This window comes from Pelodiscus sinensis, chromosome 3 (genome assembly GCF_049634645.1).
Source record: "Pelodiscus sinensis isolate JC-2024 chromosome 3, ASM4963464v1, whole genome shotgun sequence".
NCBI classification, from domain to species: Eukaryota; Metazoa; Chordata; order Testudines; family Trionychidae; genus Pelodiscus; species Pelodiscus sinensis.
This window is the reverse complement of record NC_134713.1, coordinates 96451802-96469047: the sequence shown is the minus strand read 5'-3', so window position 1 is coordinate 96469047 and position 17246 is coordinate 96451802. Positions and strand designations below refer to the sequence as shown.

The following is a 17246-nucleotide window of genomic DNA, read 5'->3' as shown; positions in this document are numbered from 1 at the left end:
CTCTGTACCTTAGAGTGCTAGATAGCTCAGCTGTGTCCCCACTGATGTGCATAAGTAACAGAAAGCCTGTTTTACATGGTTCTAAATGCAGTGAAATGGACTTCTTCTTTCTTCCATAAATGTCAGTTTCCTTGTGAACATTAGACTCCACCCAAGCAAGTAACCTCAATGTAACAAAGCTGCAATTCCAGCCTTATGAGTCTCCCCAATACTACACACAGGTACCTGAAAGTTTAAAAAATGTGGACAAATTGATCTTTCAAAATGAATTTCTTCATTTCAAGATACAGTATATTTATTTAACAAGAGTTTAGTTCTGATTTGGAAATTTTTTTGAATAAAGTCTGTTAGGGGGTGTTAAAAAGGAAGCAAAAGGAGCTTGTCAGTCTGACAGAGAGGCAAATCAAAGTATCACTTTAAATGTAACACTCCATCCATTCAAACTGTCATAGTAATAAGGTGGTTGTTCTATTCATATGATGCTGAAGTGGATTGCAACAGAAGTTTTTGCATATCATATAGACACCCAAATCTTGACAATAGGAGACTAATCTGGTGGGGACACTATTTCATGATGCCTAAGGCCAAACTATAGGGCTGGTATGAGAGATTTATCCCTTTCTCCTCACACTGCTCTTGGGATTGACATGTTCAGACTATGCTACTTTTGGTCAAAGGCACATTATCAAAAGCTGAGTTAAAAGGAGTTGTATTTGCAGTTGAGGTTTAGGGTATATACACAGTAGTCTCCAGGGGCATGTCCACACTAGCAAATTATTTCGAAGTAACGTATTTCAAAATAATAATTCTCAAAATAACTATTTTGAACTAAGCATTATTCCTTATGGAAAATAGGAGTTATTACTTTGAAATAATCAGCCCCTTATTTTGAAATAACAGGCTTGGTAGTATGGATGCTCCGCTTGTTATTTCAAAATAAGGGGAGTTATTTTGAAATAACTCCCTTGTGTAGACCAGGGCTAAGGGAGTTTTCTTTCACTATATGAGCTGTATTTGTATTGTCATGTAACAAAGTATATAGATTCCACTCAGAGGATGGGAAGGGTTAATCCTATCAGTTTGGTTAGTGGAAGCTATGGCTATGTTTTCATTGCAGAGGTAACTGAAGTTATCTGCACTCAAGTGTGCTTAGCTCTAGTCAGAGTGGCCACGCTAATGAAAGAACACACCAGTTGCCACTCATTCAGATGTGGTGCTAAGACATTTAGTCCTAGTTTACACTAGGGAATTATTTTGAAATAACCTTCCTTATTTCGAAATAAGTGGAGTGTCCACACTACCAAGCCCTTTATTTTGAAATAAGAGGTTGCATGTTTTCCAAAGGGAATAACGCTTACTTCAAAACAGTGGTACGGTGAACGCTCCACTGCTGCTATTTTGAAATAACTACACCCCAGCATCAAAGTAATTTATCCCCCATGCTTCTTGGGGCTCTAAGTCGAGGTAGTGCATCCACAATAATGGAGTCTGCCTCAGACTAATTTTGACACTCTCCCATAGTGAGGACACGCTATTTCGATTTTGTTATTTTGGGAGTTAAGTTGATTTGAGTGATTTCAAAATAATTTCCTAATGTCCATAAATGCCCTCAGAGTCACATCCCATGGTTCCTAACACTGCAGCGAGCTGAGCTGCTCTAAGAATGATTTACCAGGCCACTGCAGGAGAATTAGTCTGCCCTTTGTGAGCACACATAAGTAGGGGGATTGTGGGACAGCACTGAAGGACGAGCAGCACCCATATGTCGTTAGCCTGTGTCCAGTTTTCAGGGATCGTTGTTTAGCAGCTGACAAGTTGTGCTAACTCAGGCTTTAGCCTACAAACTCTGATGGACCAGTCAATTCCAGTCAAGGGTTTTCATGTGGGTTTTGGATGCGCGCTGGGGCAACACCTGATTTACAACTCAAGTTAACTTTGTAGTGGAGACAAGCCCTAAGAAACCAAGATAAGCAGCACTTTAGAAATACCATATCAAGCCTCACACTCCTTCCTTGAGTGCAGAGCTGGGTCAGCTGTGGGCAATTAATATTTTCTAGTTCAGTAGTGTGCCATTGAAGTCATTGTCATTTTTCATTGGCCTCACTGGGATTTGGCTCAGATCCTATCAGATTGATGGTCTGTGGTGGCTAAATTTACCAGCAGGAGTCAGGGAGAAAGGTGTGCTAGCAAGATAACTGGTGCGGAAAGGAGAATGAAGAAAATATTGCTCTTCTTTATTCCGTGTCTGAAATGAGATCTACCTTTGCTTTGGCTGGGGCTGAAGTAAGCCATGGTTTGCCTTTTTGCTGGCCAGGGTAATCCAAGTTGTATTCTGTGTGGGTTTTTTCCTCTTTCTCTGTCATTATATCTATATAAAATTCCTGTGGGATGACAAAGAGACATCATCACATCACTCTGTGTCCCACCTGCCTCCTCCCTTCCCCTTCCCCCAGTGCTCAGGTGCCAGGGCTGCCTGCTGCAGCCTCCCTCCTTCCCTGACCCCGGTGCAGGGGTGGGAGTTGGGGCTACTGAGCCATGACCTTGCCCTCCCTGCCCCGGTGACAGGCAGGGACAGCGTGGGGCCTGGCATGGCTTCGGACCTCCTCAGCACTCGTGGGGAGGGGGAGAGCTGGGGCTGGTGCAGCCTTGGACCTCCCCAGCAGCTGGGGGGCATGTGGGAGAGAGTGGGTGTGGCCGACAGCTGGGGGGTGGGAAAGCTGGGGCTGGTGTGGCTGGAGAGGAAGGGAAGGGAGCAGAGCCAGGGCTGGCGTGGCCTTGGAGTGGCCAGGGAGTAGGAGAGCCAGGGTTGGGCCAGTCTCGGGCCCAATGGCTGGGAGAGTTTGGGGGCAGGCAAGGGCTGCCACTCCTCAACCTGGCCCTCACCAGTGGCTGGGGAAGAACCTACCCCCAGCGAGAGGGAGGTTGGTGAGTGTAGCAAGCGGGGGGCACAACCCCCTAGTTACTCTTTACTCTTTAAAACAAGCCACACTGCAGAGGGGTTGAGGCGCTGCTGAGGAGTGCAGAGCCTAGGGATACTGGGTTTAGGTGATCACAAGATGCAGACTGTGCCAGGGAACACCACCCCAGCTTCATAGTCTTTTCTCATTGCTGCTGTGCTAGTGACCCCAGTCACGTGCCCATGTTCAATGCTAAGAGCTTTTATTGTATTACAGTATTCAGAGGCTGTGGTAAGAACTTCAAAAGAGGTATTTCCTTTCCCTCTCTTTATCATTCAGACCTAAGGATCTCAAAGCACTTCAGAAACTGTTTATACAGAAATGAGGAGTCCTGTGGCACACTAGAGACTAAGGGTATGTCTACACTAGGGAGGCTAACTAGGGAGGCTAATGTAGGCATTCGAAGTTGCAAATGAAGCCCGGGATTTAAATACAGGCAGTCCCCGGGTTACGTACAAGATAGGGACTGTAGGTTTGTTCTTAAGTTGAATCTGTATGTAAGTCGGAACCGGCGTCCAGATTCAGCCACTGCTGAAACTGATCAGTTTCAACAGCGGCTGAATCTGGACACCAGTTCTGACTTACATACAGATTCAACTTAAGAACCCCAGGCATCCCCAAGTCAGCTGCTGCTGAAACGGATCAGCGGCTGATTCCAGGAAGCCTGGGGCAGGGGCTTCCTGTAGTCAGCCACTGGTCAGTTTCAGCAGCAGCTGACTTGGGGACGCCTAGGGCAGAGCAGCAGGGGTGCTGCTGGGTTGGTCCAGTAGCGCCGCCGCTCCTCGGCGCTACTGGACCAACCCAGCAGCACCCAAGCTGCTCTGCCCCAGGCGTCCTGATTCAGCCGCTGCTGAAACTGACCAGCAAAATGCTCATAAACATTTCATTTTGGGTGCACGTTTGTGATTAATCAAAATTTGTTTTCCCCATGAAATGAAATTAGTCTCTGACAAAAGTCAAAGTAGTTTGTAAATGTTAAGCTAGTCAATCAAGGAACAGAAACAGCAGCACCATGTAACTTAGGTGACCAATCACAGACCTCAATTCAAGGAATTCTGATTAGGTGCCCAAATGCTTTCTTTGTACAATTCACCTAACCTTCTTAGACTCAAGTATGTTTGTAAAGATGACCTGTAGAACCTGTGCCGAGGTGCGATCACAGAGCACCTCTTGGGGGTGCTTCCCAGAATGCTGACAAAGCCACTGACACTCTCTTGCTCTCTGGTGCTTCTTACTACCCTATCGTGCTGGGCTAGCTCAGCTGGTCTCCCCCAACCACGGCACAGAGCTGAGATTACCACCCTCCTCAGGAGCAGTACAGACACTGAAAATCTTCAGGTCCAAGGAGAATGCAGTTTTGGGCCCAGCTTCCTGGGATACCACTTCCCAAATGGGATCAGAACCCCAAATGAATTTTTTGCGTAATCCCCTTTAATAATGAAAAGAGGATGTACACGCTGATTGCTCCCCCAGGTAACAATTATTTACACTGGGCTTGCTAGTCAATAAAAATGATTTTATTAAGTACAAGCAGTAGGATTAAAGTGATTATAAGTGTAAAGAGGCAGAGCAAAATGAATTACAAACAAAATAACAAACACATAGCTAATTCTAACACTAAAACCTTAGTACAAGCTTATGCTAAAATTATTCTTACTCCAGCTAAGCTGCCAAACTAGGGGAGTCCCCTCTTCCCTGGTGTCTCGAGTTATCCTCTTGGGTGTGCCATGTCAGCCAAAGACAAAGAAGTTGCCAGTTTCCCATTGTTTTATAGATTCCACTTTGGGCAGGAATTCTGTTTCTACATTCCATCTTTACATGGAAAATCACAGCTGGTCAGACCCTACCCGTTGTGTGTGTGTGTGTGTAGGGGCGGGAAGGGGAGTCACTTGACTTCCTAGGACCAACCACTACTAAGACTTAAAAGACAAAGAAGGCAGTTTACAAGTCATCTAGACATTGAGGGTAACTCCGTTGATGGTTTTTATTTGCACATTTAAAACCATAAAGCATTCCATATGTCATATTTCCAATCTTACATACAAAAATGATACATACACGAAAATACAATTTACAGACCCAGCGAATTAAGACATTAAGATTGATAAGGTTACATGAGGCAATTTGTTCCAAGCATCTTTGAGTTACACATATATGTCATAAAGCATGTGGGGGTCCCATCACAGAACCATATTGAATATGTAACAAATTGGTAACATATTTAATTTGATTGCAGATAACTGAAGAAAAAACTTGTTGACTAACTTGCTAACTTTGAATTTGTAATGAGCCCTATTGATGTGCCTGCGTATCTGAGGGCAGACTTTGTTTCTGGATGATATATCTTCACTCATTTAAAACTCAACACTTCTTCACAGAAGTTCTAGCTGTTCCTGTTTAGTAGGGAAAAAAGGTGTTGAGTTCACATTGGCATCAGGGACTGCAGTGAAAAACTACCTAGATGCCTATGTCATGCTCAAAAGAAAGAAGCAAACAACAACAACAGTTGGTTAAGAATGAGCACTTTAATTTGAATTAAGACATGAGTCCTAGGGATTAAAAGGAATTGGCCAGGCTGCCTCTATTTGGCTGCTCAGCTAAAAGCATAACTTAGACTACCGCTGACTCTTGGCGATGTTGGTCTGCTCTGCTGATTGGCTCCTCTCATAGGAAAAGGAAGCCAAGCAGGATGCAGAGCAGTGTTTAAAAATCAGAATATTTACTCTCTTTATCTCATAATTAGAGACTATTTGTTTCTCAAGTGGAAACATTTAACAAGTTTTCTTCTTCCTAGTAGAAGCAGTCTAGTTTAGCCTCTACCCCCAACGTAGGAGAATGATTTAGATATAGAATTTAATCTGGGAGAATTAAGGGGAGCAGGATAGAAAGGGTGGATAAACCACCCTTCATTCCCTTGGATTAAAATAAATGATTGACAATGAGGAGTTGAGGTTCTCTCTAGAGCAGCGGTTTTCAACCTGTGGTCTACAGACTCCAGAGGGCCCTCAGACTATGTCTAAGATTTCTAAGGAGGTCTGCACTTCCATTTGAAAATGTTACAGGAGTCCACAAGTGAAAGAAAAAAGGTTGAATATTGCTGTTTTATAATTACAGTGACCATGTTTTCTGAACAAAAATGGGGACACATAACACAACAGCCCTACCATCAATCAAACATTAGCCACCCCCCAACCCTATTAGCCTCACCCCTTGACCACTTAGGCCTTGTTCACCTGCCCACTCCTGATGTAGTACTTCCAGGGTCAAGGTGGACACATGACTGGAAGTAAAGGGTGTCATGTGACACACATCCCTCTAAGAACGCCTCCCACTGTCCTCTACCAATAGGGATGGGTTTAAGCCCCATAGGACAGCCCTGAGAGTGGATTAGACCAATCAGGGGGAATTCCGAGGTGGAATGATTGATCCGGAAGTGGGTCGTGTAACCCCTCTAAGAATTCCTCCAACCAACCTCTACCAATCAGGATGGATTTGGGCCTCTTTATGAAATGCTATCTGTGGCAAAAAGAGCAGGAGATAAGAGGCAATAGAGAAGCCTGATGGTGCCTGCTCCCAGCCATAAACGTTTCCCAAGCGTGTGCTTCACGCTTGGGTCTCGCCGTACGCAATTAGCGATCGGAGCCCTGCACTGAGATTTAGAGTGTCACAGCCCATTGTGGGATTTGCTATTTTGCAAATGGGGAAAATTGGTCATGCCAGTGGCAGGACACATCAGCTCTGCCAGTGCTGAGACCTCATGTGGTCATGGGAGACTTAGCAAGAGCGAATGTAGTGCAGAGGGAAAACCACCTGGAAAATTGCAGCTTCTGGTCCATGCTGCAGAGCCCTCGTATCTTCATGGGGAAAGAGAGAAATCTTACCATGGACTCCGCAGGGTGATCCCTCCTTGCAGTACTGCTGCTAATGCCCATATCCTCTGAGAATGGGCGCTCCAGAGGGACTGTAATGAAGGCAGCGATCTCCAGGAGCTGAAGACAGCCTTTGGCTGTTTTTGTGGCCACATAGTAAATAGAGCTGTTTCTCCCACACTGCTGCAGCTTTTCCTTTTCAATGTAGTAAGAGCCTGGCAGCAGTGTTCCCACTAAGCTGCATGGCAGCAGAGCTTCACGGGTGATTAATCAGGCCCACCCAGTCAGCTCCGTGTGCAGAGCCCTGAGCCTCTGACTGGGCGAGGATGATTAATCTCACCTGTGAAGCAGTGCTGCCATGCAGCTTAGAAGGAACACTGCCTAGCAGCAATTACTACATTTGAAAGGCAGAACAGCATCAGGGGACATAGCAGTCCCAGCTCACACCGGGTACCAGCTGCTCTGCCTGTTAGATCTTACTACATTTAAAAGGCAGAGCAGCAGCAGGGGACCTGGCACTAGCCAGGACACAGAAGTCCTGGTTTGCGCTGGGTCCCACACCACTGCAGCTCTGCCTTTTAGTGGGGGTGCAGGGTCTGGGCATGAGGGGAAGAGGAACCCTCTTACATGCTTTAGGCTATGTCTAGACTGCAAGCCTCTTTCGAAAGAGGCTTTTTCAAAAGATATTTTCGAAAAAGCCTCTTTCGAAAAAGCACGTCTAGACTACAATACGCGGATCGCAAAATCGATCCGCTTTTTTGAAAAAGAGCACCCTGACTGCTGGACGCTCTTTTGAAATTCAAAGCCACCCAAAACTGCTTCTGCCAGGGCATGGGGGCAGCATTTCCTTCCGGGTGCTGCTGCCTGCCTGCCCTTTGCAGAGACGCGTGGTTAAAGGGACGCCCCTGAACACCCGTTGCTCTGCTTCTGCAGCTGCCTTTGCTGTCCCTCTAGGAGGTAAGCAAGGCATTGCAGTGCTGGTTTGGAGTGCTCAGCTTCCTGGGACACCCCAGCAGGTTTTTTGTGTGGAGGTTTTTCTGTTTTAGACCCATTTTTTTGGCATGGAGCTGCATGACACAGTGGAGGAAAAGAGGAAGACACAACCAGTCCTAAAAAACTGGACTATGTAGCACTTAAAATACTAACAGGATGGTTTATTAGGGGATGAGCTTTCGTGGGCCAGACCCACTTCCTCAGATCAGAGTAACACGGCTACATTTCTATCACAATCAGTCATGTGTGCAACAGCTGTCCAAAAGGGCATGACTTCTCCTTGAGACAGGGGAATCAGACATTCTGAAGGTAACACCGTGTGTGACCTGGGCATCAGCCTGAGCATGACAGGTTTCCCTTGTGCATCACCCACTGTGCACCCACCTACCTCCCCCTCCCCCGGGTGTTACACAACCTCACTGCACTCACCTGCTGCTTCATCTCCGGTGTCAGATGACACCTGGGAGGCCTCTGGGGTCTGTGTGACTGGCTCCAGGGTGAGGGTCGCCGTCTCCTCACTGTCCTCCTCTGGCACCATGTCCCCATCTCCTGACTGCTCTGGGTCCTGCTCTGGCGCGTCCACCACAGGGTCCGCCAAGCCTGACTGCACAAGCCTGACTGCTTCACCACCACCCAGGATCTGGTCCAGCTCAGTATAATAAGGGCAGGAGTGGAGGGTTGCCCCAGAACGGGAGCTATCCTCCCTGGCCTTCACATACCCTTGGTGCAGCTCCTTAACTTTGGAGCGCACCTGGTCCTGGGTGCAGGGGTAGTGTCCTTTCTGGGCCAGGGACTCTGCCATGCGGCCATAAATGTCCGCATTTCGCCGCCGGCTTTTTAGGGCTTGTAAGGCCTCCTCCTCTCCCCAGAGCTCGAGAAGGGTCTTGAGCTCTAGCCCAGACCATGACGGTGCCTGGCGTTTGGAGCCCCTGGTTGGGTCCCCAGAAGGCTCTCTAGAAGGGCCAGGAGGGTCTTGGGGCTGGGACATGCTGCACTTCACCAGCCGTGTGCTCTGGCTGCTTTGCTGCCACAAGTGGCTGTGAAGGTGCCTGTCCCTTTAAGAAATGGCTGCAGACAGGAACCAGAGACATGCAAGCCATGCCCCAGACTGTCCACCAGGGCTTCTTCCTGGAGGCCATTATTTTCGAAAAAAATGGCCTCCCCACGTCCACACTCATTTTTGACGGATCTCCGTCGAAAAAGGCGTTCTTCCTCGTGCAATGAGGTTTACCGCCGTCGAAAGAAAAGCCGTGTTCTTTCGATTTAATTTCGAAAGAACGCGGCTGCAGTCTAGACGCAGGTGAAGTTTTTTTGGAAAAAGGCTACTTTTTCCGAAAAAACCCGAGTCTGGACACAGCCTTAGTGAGGCTCCTAACAATGTGTCTCAGGCTAGGCACTGCCTCCCACTGCTCCTATTGGCTGGATTCCGGAGCAGCAGGAAAAAGCCTTCACGAAGCGTCCCTGCACTCCTGTTCCCCCAGCCGGAGGTGTGGGAGGGGAAACATTGCACAGCTGCTTCTAGCTGTGCTGCTCCTTTCCGGCACATTTTTAGTGCTTTAGGGAATACTGGGACAGGAGATTTAAAATTGGGACTGTTCCGGAAAATCTGGGACGTATGGTTGGCATATGTATAATCCACCATATGCCTGGCCTAATAAAGTAAAGGAGCAATGCCAAAAGAACGGTTAGGGAGAGTACATCTGGGCCAAGAGAGGGTAAAATCATATGTGGGAAATATTTTCCCTGAAGCTTGTTGTAGTAAGATGGTGGTCAGTGATCAGTTTGTGTTACACATCTCCTGCTGTGTCTGGTCCACTGCAGATGTGAATCTGTTGCAACTACAAGTTGGACCTCTCTGGTCCGGCACCCTTGGGACCTGACTGGTCCCAGACAAGGGGATTTGCTAGACCAGGGAAGGTCCCTCCCCTCATGGCCATGCTGCCACCAGATTAGGCCTCCAGCCTGCCCCCACTGCTGCCTCAGCTCCCTGGGGCTCTCCTCAGCCCCACTACTGCCAGGGCTGGAGTACCAGAACAAGAGCTGTGCAGGGGCAGAGCTGCACAGCCACCTGGCTCTGCAGCTGGAGCCAGAGTTTTGCAGCCGGGGCGGAGAGACAAGGCTGAAGCTCCGTGGCCTGGGCCAGAGCTCCCCAGCTGCCACTGGGCTGGGGCGGGAGTTCACTGGCCGCTGGAACCAGAAAGAAGCCAGAGCTTCGCGGCCAGGGATGAGGCCAGAGCTCCCTGGACGGGGCCAGAGGTCCACAGCTGCAGCCAGGCTAGAGCTCCCTAGCCGCTGGGGCCAGGGAGCTCCGCTGGGGCCAGAACTTCCCACCATGCCGTTGGTCCTCCCCCTGCCCACACACACACTGAGCTCCTGGCTGAGTTGCCAGTGCCTCTTACGGTGCTCCTGCCTCCACCGCCAGACCTCCCTTGTTTCTGGGTTCTGTGGTCCAGGAACATCTGTGGACCATGGATGTTGCTGGACCAGGGAGCTCCGCTTAAGGGAGGTACAACGTGTACTAGCTCGGAGAGACAAGGAGTCCTGTAGCACATTAGGCTATGTCTAGACTGCAAGCCTCTTTCGAAAGAGGCTCTTTCGAAAGATACTTTCAAAAGAGCCTCTTTTGAAAGAGAGCGTCTAGACTGCACGTGGAACTTTCGAAAAAGTGGCTTGCTTTTTCGAAAGAAAGCACCCAGTGAGTCTGGATGCTCTCTTTCGAAGAAGCCCTATTTACATTCAAGAACGCCTTCTTTCGAAAGAGGAACTTTCGAAAGAAGGCGTTCTTCCTCGTGCAATGAGGTTTACCGCCGTCGAAAGAAAAGCTGCGTTCTTTCGATTTAATTTCGAAAGAACGCAGCTGCAGTCTAGACGCAGGTGAAGTTTTTTTGAAAAAAGGCTACTTTTTTCGAAAAAAACCCCGAGTCTGGACACAGCCTCATAGACTAACAGATGTATTGGAGCATAAGCTGGCATGTTACATCTGACGAAGTGGGTCTTTGCCCACAAAATCTTATGCTCCAATACATCTGTTAGTCTATAAGGTGCTACAGGACTCCTTGTTGCTTTTGCAGATGCAGACTAACACAGCTTCCCTTCTGATACTTAGCTCGGAGAGAGTGGCTCTTTAGTTCAAGCTGTACAGACTTACACTTTTAGCTCAGGAGATGTGCCATCCAAGATGGTAGCTCTCACATAGTTGAATCTTGTCCAGGACTTGAATCTGGAACCTCTTAAATGGAAAATACACTATTCTGGAACAATGCACTGAGGAAAGTTAGAGAATTACAAAACCAGCTGTAAAACTGCTTCAGGCTCTGGTATTGTCTGTTCCTGTTTCACTGCTCCTCTGCCGCTTTTTAAAATAAAAGCAAACTCAATAAAATAACACCTTTGAAATTAGTGCCACATGCTTAAATTGTATATGTATGTGTGTGTACAACTATATAATTATTTGCAAAATCCTTCATACGAGTGATGTTAAACTTGTAATTGCAGGGCTGTAAAAAGTTCATGGATGTTTCAGTTAAACTAGACATGCAGGCTCTCTTGACTGGATCTCAGAGAGCTAAATTCTACTTTAACATACACTACTGAATTTGCTGGAGTGACTCCAGATTTCCAACAGTTTAAGGTAATTTAACCCACGTGCAGAAGTCCAGCACAAAGCCAATTACTTCTTACCAAGACCACTTACATCCTGAAGAGAAGGTTTGAATGCATAAGGCTTTGGTTGAGCCTCTGCAAAGGGGTTTATTTTATCCTGTGAGCAGAATTTGACCCAAGGGAAATGTGAGCACTGCAACCAGGATTTAACCCTTATTTTGCAAAGCACGCATAGTGAAAATTGGTAGAAGAAAAATAAGTAATCAAGTATGTGAGCCATAGCATTCAAACAAAGCCTGTTTCCTAGTTCACTCCATGATGCAAATCAGGTTTAATCTGCATGGTGTTTTTCATTTTCAATAAAAGGAGTAAAAAGAAAGGAAGCATTTTCCTGTAAATGTCACCATAAATAAAGCACCCATTAAAATGGTTTTTGCATGTGATGTTAGGGAGATTAGGCTCTGCAAACAGAACATTCCAGTGCTAGGTATTCCTAGTGCAAACCTCCAGATTCTCCATTTAGCTAAATCCTGGATCAATGGTTACATTAAAACAATCTCAAAACCCAGCAGTACTTTGTGGTTAAGACTTCACATCTTCATGGCTGGGGCAGACTTCTCAGTGAAATGAGAGGCCAGTCATAAGCCTGGGGTAGTTCTGTTTCTACCATGCTTTAAGCTGTAGCATGCCACAAACAAAACAATTTACCTTTGCTGAAGCAGCAGCCCCCACTCTCATTTTCTATACATAATTTCATGCCCTTGAATCTACAGTGGAGGTTCATTGCTATCTAGCAGACAACAAAGACAGTAAATAAGCCACAGGAGACTGAACAATTCCCCCAGTGTGTTGGAAATGTAAGGCCAACATAAGCAGTCCTATGCTGGCCCACAACTGCTCCTGTTTATTCCAGGAGCCAAAAGCATCCAAGAAAGAGGGTCAGCAAAGCGGCTGAAAAGCCTCATTTATCCCCTCCTTTTCCTGGACTGCCCTGCTAGAGGTGCATCACATGACCTGCGTAAAAAACTGGGCTACATGTCTTAGAGTCACAGCATAGAAAGCAGGCAGCTAAGGTAGCTTCAAGTCATCTTTTGACCTTTCTAAAGGTGTTTTGGGGACTGGAGGAGTCTGTGAAGGTAACTTAGGCAACCTGTCTAAATCATGAGTCTTGCTGAGCTGCCAATGGGCCTGTAGCACCCCCTGGAATCTCTGCAGGGCTGATGTCAGTGGCTCCCCCAGGTGCCAGGGCTCACAAGGAGGGTCACTGAAGGGCAACCTTATAGCTACCTACCACTGTGCCTGTACTGGGAGAATCCTCCTTCAGGAGATGAGCCTCTAAGAGCTCAGCTACACTGCTCCAGCCCTTGTACTTTGAGAAAAGGGACTGGAGTCAGGGTGTGGCTCTTATCCCTGGTTCTTAGAGACTTAGTAGGTTGGGCCTCAAATAATGTTAAATTATGTCTCAGATGGGTGGTCACATTCTGCTACTATTTACACCAGCCTCGCTCTGGAATGACTGCATCGACTTGAATTTTAGCACATGGTGTTCTGAAACTGGTAAGTAAGATGAATAATAGTTTTAATAACAACTTATAAAAGAGTATTTATTGAAAAGCTATTAGAGCAAGGTGCATTTGCCTTCAATTTCCAGCTAAATCTAAGGCAGGTGATTCTCCTCTGCACTTTCCTGGCTCTGACTCTACAGCCTTGATCACTTAGCCGTGAAACTCATTATTAGTTTGGGGTTAGATTTTGATCTCTGATTTGTTGAGCCAGAACAGCTAGAACTTCTCCTGTGACTGTCCTGCTGCAGCATATAAGATCTATTTTTTTTATTGTGTTTGGTATGTCTGTCTCATATGGGAAGACACACAAATAAAATGGTCAATATACCAGCAGAGCACCAGTTTTGCATATAAGTTGCCGCTAGCTCCTCAATTGTCAAGATCAATCTGTTTTTTGGTGTGGCTGTGGATTTTAGGCCTGAATTGCTGTTAACTGAACACCTTGTCTCCCATAAAGGTCAATAAGTTGAATGTGTACCAGGAGGCCCTTTACGTCCGAGTAAAGTCATACTCTTATGCTACTAAGAATATACTACTACTCTATCCTGAAAGGAAGGAGACAGAGCCCAGCCTGCCAATGCTTACTCATCTAATTGTCCCCTTGGCCTCAATAGAAAGAGTCCCATTGACTCGGTGGCGGTTATATTATTTCTGACAATGTATAACATGAGCAAGTTTCAGAGACTAAGCTAATTTATGTAAAAAAAGGACACACTTTATTTATCTACAAGGCAGTACATTGTCATATCAAAAATTAAGTGCAGATAGAGCTGCACCAAATGCTATTAAGGCAGCAAAGTCAGAGTCTTATTCAAAACAAAACAAAACAAAAATCAGTGTTCTTGCCATATCGGTAAAGGTCTGGTATGGCAGTACAAAGAACCATACATTTCTAAGAACCTGATTCAGTACATGGAACCCAAGTTACAGAACAATTAGGCTAAACATGGAATAAAACAGACAACATGAACAGGACAGCGTTCTCCCAAACATATGAAGGTGCAATGCATGCTCTTACAAACCAATGAGAAACAAAACACAATCAGACAAAAAATATCTCCCAGGAACAGTGTTCAAAAGTATTGCTTATAAAAAAAGGGGGGAAAAGTAAATACATAAAAAAATAAAATAAGAAGGTCTGAAATGCTAGTGCATAGTCAATTAGCTAACACCAAAGTTTGTTTTCTTTCCATATAAAGCTCTACTGCCCCTCTTACACTAGCAGCACGTCTACATGCTAAAGTCCATAGCAGCAAAACACAGTATCCATTTGGCATTTACAAAATTAAATTACTGAATAAAAATATAATTTGTTCTCATAAATCTATGTTTCATACAGTAATAATTTTTAAAGCAAGCTAATAAAAATCCCCTCAAAACAGAAACACACAATGTATATGTGGTCTAGAACCATAACAAAATCAAATAGTACTTCAAACATATGGATTTTTGAGCATTCACAATCTTGATCGGTTTTCCCCTTTGTATAGACTAGCGTTTCTAGTAATGCTTTTTTTACTGCAGTATTTCATACCAATGTATTTTGTTCAGTGATTAAGAATAAAACTGCCTGAGTACCTGCTCTTTATAACCCCCCCTCCCCCCCACATTTCATCACTGAAATAACAATACTGGTGTATTATGTCTACTTGATCTCAAAAAGTACAAAAAAAATCATTATTTTAGAAAGTCTGCATTAAGATAATTAATAATTAATTGATTAAAATTCAATACCTAATAATTTAGGCAAGTGTCATTTATTTTAAAAAAATCCTTTTAAGTTGGGTGAAATCCAACAAGAATATGCTCAGTGACTAAATGCACTTTGTGCTGCTCCCAACTGTTGTACCACAACAAAAATATGTTCTTCTCCCATTCGTGAAAAGTTTTCATGTAGAGGAATGGTGAATTCCACGTCAACTGAAGTGTTTTGAAAACCATAATGCTTGTCCGTAGACCCTTTACATGACCAGAGTCCGGGCTGAGAATGCATTAATATATTTGCGTGCCGGCTCGGTGAGGATCATTTGATCCTCTATCTTTCCACAGGATGCAGATTCCCAAGTGTTGCTGAGATGCTAAATTACATATAAAAAAAAAAGAGAGATGTTAGGGTCTGGTAGCATGATTTATTTTTTTGTTTCATGATAGCACCTCCGAGGCTCAACTGAGCTCAGATTCTGGGGTGCTAGACACTAAGCAAACATACTAGAAGACAGACCCCACCCTGAAGAATTTTACATCTAATAAGATAAGCTATACAAAGGAAATATTCCCATTTTACGGCTGGCTAACTGTCAGAAAAAGAAATATGATGACTTAAGATCAAACATGCGGAGAAAGTAATAGAACTCAAATGCCTTGAAACGTAAGCAGCTCTCTGAACCAGAAGGTACAAAAGTATTTTCAGAGTTCCCTTAACTTGCCTTTCTAGTAAAGGCCTAACTAGAAAACTTCTTTGCAGGTTAACCTTAACACCATTCCAGAACTACTCAATGTGATACAGATTAAAAAGTACTAGTACCTGTAAATTCCTGCTACACTTTTATTCTCTAAAGATAGGTTCTGCCTACTTCTGCATTCCTGTACTAGATTTGAGGATCATGACAGCAATTAACAGAAAGCCCAACTTTCTTAACCATAATTGTCTATGTGTAGATCCAGTTTAGGAAAGAGAGGAGGGGAAGAACAGCCTTTCAGCAGAAACAACATGCTAATTATGATTTAAGACATTTCAGTTCTTGTGTCATCTACAGGGATTAGAGACTCTACTCAGTACAGTGTGACACTGAGATGCACATAACCATGGGGAGGGCTGTGCAGTGTGTTTACTCATGAAATGTTGTTTATAGGCAACATGTTTTTCATTCCCTTGAGCCATAAGAAGCATAGATATTTCAACTCCTGGAATTTAGTAACACACATTTTTCCTCTGAACTATTTTTGTTGTTCAAACTAGCACTTTGCCAGAGCAATTTATCATCTAAACTCACAACTGCATTATTAGGCAGTGCTAGTCCTACAAATTTCCATGTATTCCAAACATCTAAACATAATTACTTGATTCAAAATTGTTTGCTAAGAGAGGAATTGTACTGTTGTTGACAAGTTGGTGGATCTCCTGATTGCCTGCAGATCTAAAAGTGTGGCCAATCCAGCAGAAACAAACATGATACCTCCTTTGCCTGCAACATCTTCTACATTTCAAGATGAACGCTGCTTAGTTACATGCTCATTATCTGCCCTACTCCTAGGACTCTAGATTAAAGCATGTGTTGCTTAAGATACTTGTTTTGGGCTACTGAATACATATTAGTCTTTAACCTGAATTTATACAAAATATCATCCCAACTGGGAACAAAAATGTTATTTGAGACACATTTAAGTTTAATATGAAAGCAAGTGACACAGTTTATAATTTGAAAGAATATATAAATTTAGGTTATCCTAGGTAATATTTCACAAATGTCCCCAATAAAAACCTTGTCGTGGTGGGTGCTGTATAAACATATAGGCAGACATATTCCCTTCCCCAAAGGGCTTACAATCCAAAAGAGATTAAAAAAAATAAACAAGGAAGGGACAGGGATATAGCATAAGTAGAGTATTCAGGGTGAAGACTGGCATACATCATATTAGAGTTGTTTTCTATAAGGCTAGATTATTCTTTAATTTATTTGTTGCCTTTGACCATTTATTTTTAGATTCTAAATGTTGAACCTGATCCTACAGTCTTTTTTCATGCAAAATTCCCATGGACTTCCAGTAAAGTTCCACACCCAGAAGCAATGCTTGGTCAGGCATGAAATCATTAAGCTCTGCATGTATCTGTGAAGATATATGTTATATACCTAACTGGGCCCAACCTCATCTTGTCATTCACTCCCCCTGTGGTGGAGCTCCGTCTTGATTACATACCACAGCCAAAAGGCAGGTGTGACATACTTTTCACTTCACAGCCAGGCATGTGACATGCCACAAAATGCTGCAACTTCCTTGTATGTTTTAGGTAAACAGCTTCCATTGTACAATTTTCAAGGCACTTAATTTTTTTACAAGCCTAAGTAATATTGACTTTCAATGGGATTTAGGCACCTAAGTTCTTACCCCAATAGGCTGCTCCATGTCTGTTATTCCACTTAAAGGCATTAAAAAACATTTTCACCACACTGGCCTTCATTTAAGTGAGTGTTAAGACAGAAGAATCCAGTGAAACAGTATCAAACCCTCTTTTGGTGTCTTGTCTCCCATGCCACAAT

At 44.6% G+C, this 17246-nt stretch overlaps 1 protein-coding gene across 9 annotated transcripts in view; it reads right to left on the bottom strand.

The window, feature by feature from the left end:
• Window positions 1–13680: 13680 nt before the first annotated feature.
• Window positions 13681–17246, bottom strand: part of MYB (MYB proto-oncogene, transcription factor) — a 34066-nt gene continuing 30500 nt past the window's right edge. For all 9 annotated transcript variants that reach the window (XM_006123866.4, XM_006123861.4, XM_006123865.4 and 6 more), the window contains one exon: window positions 13681–15065. In XM_006123866.4, coding sequence (XP_006123928.2) covers window positions 14949–15065 — 117 coding nt within the window. In that variant the 3' untranslated portion in view covers window positions 13681–14948. The remainder of the gene's footprint in view (window positions 15066–17246) is intronic.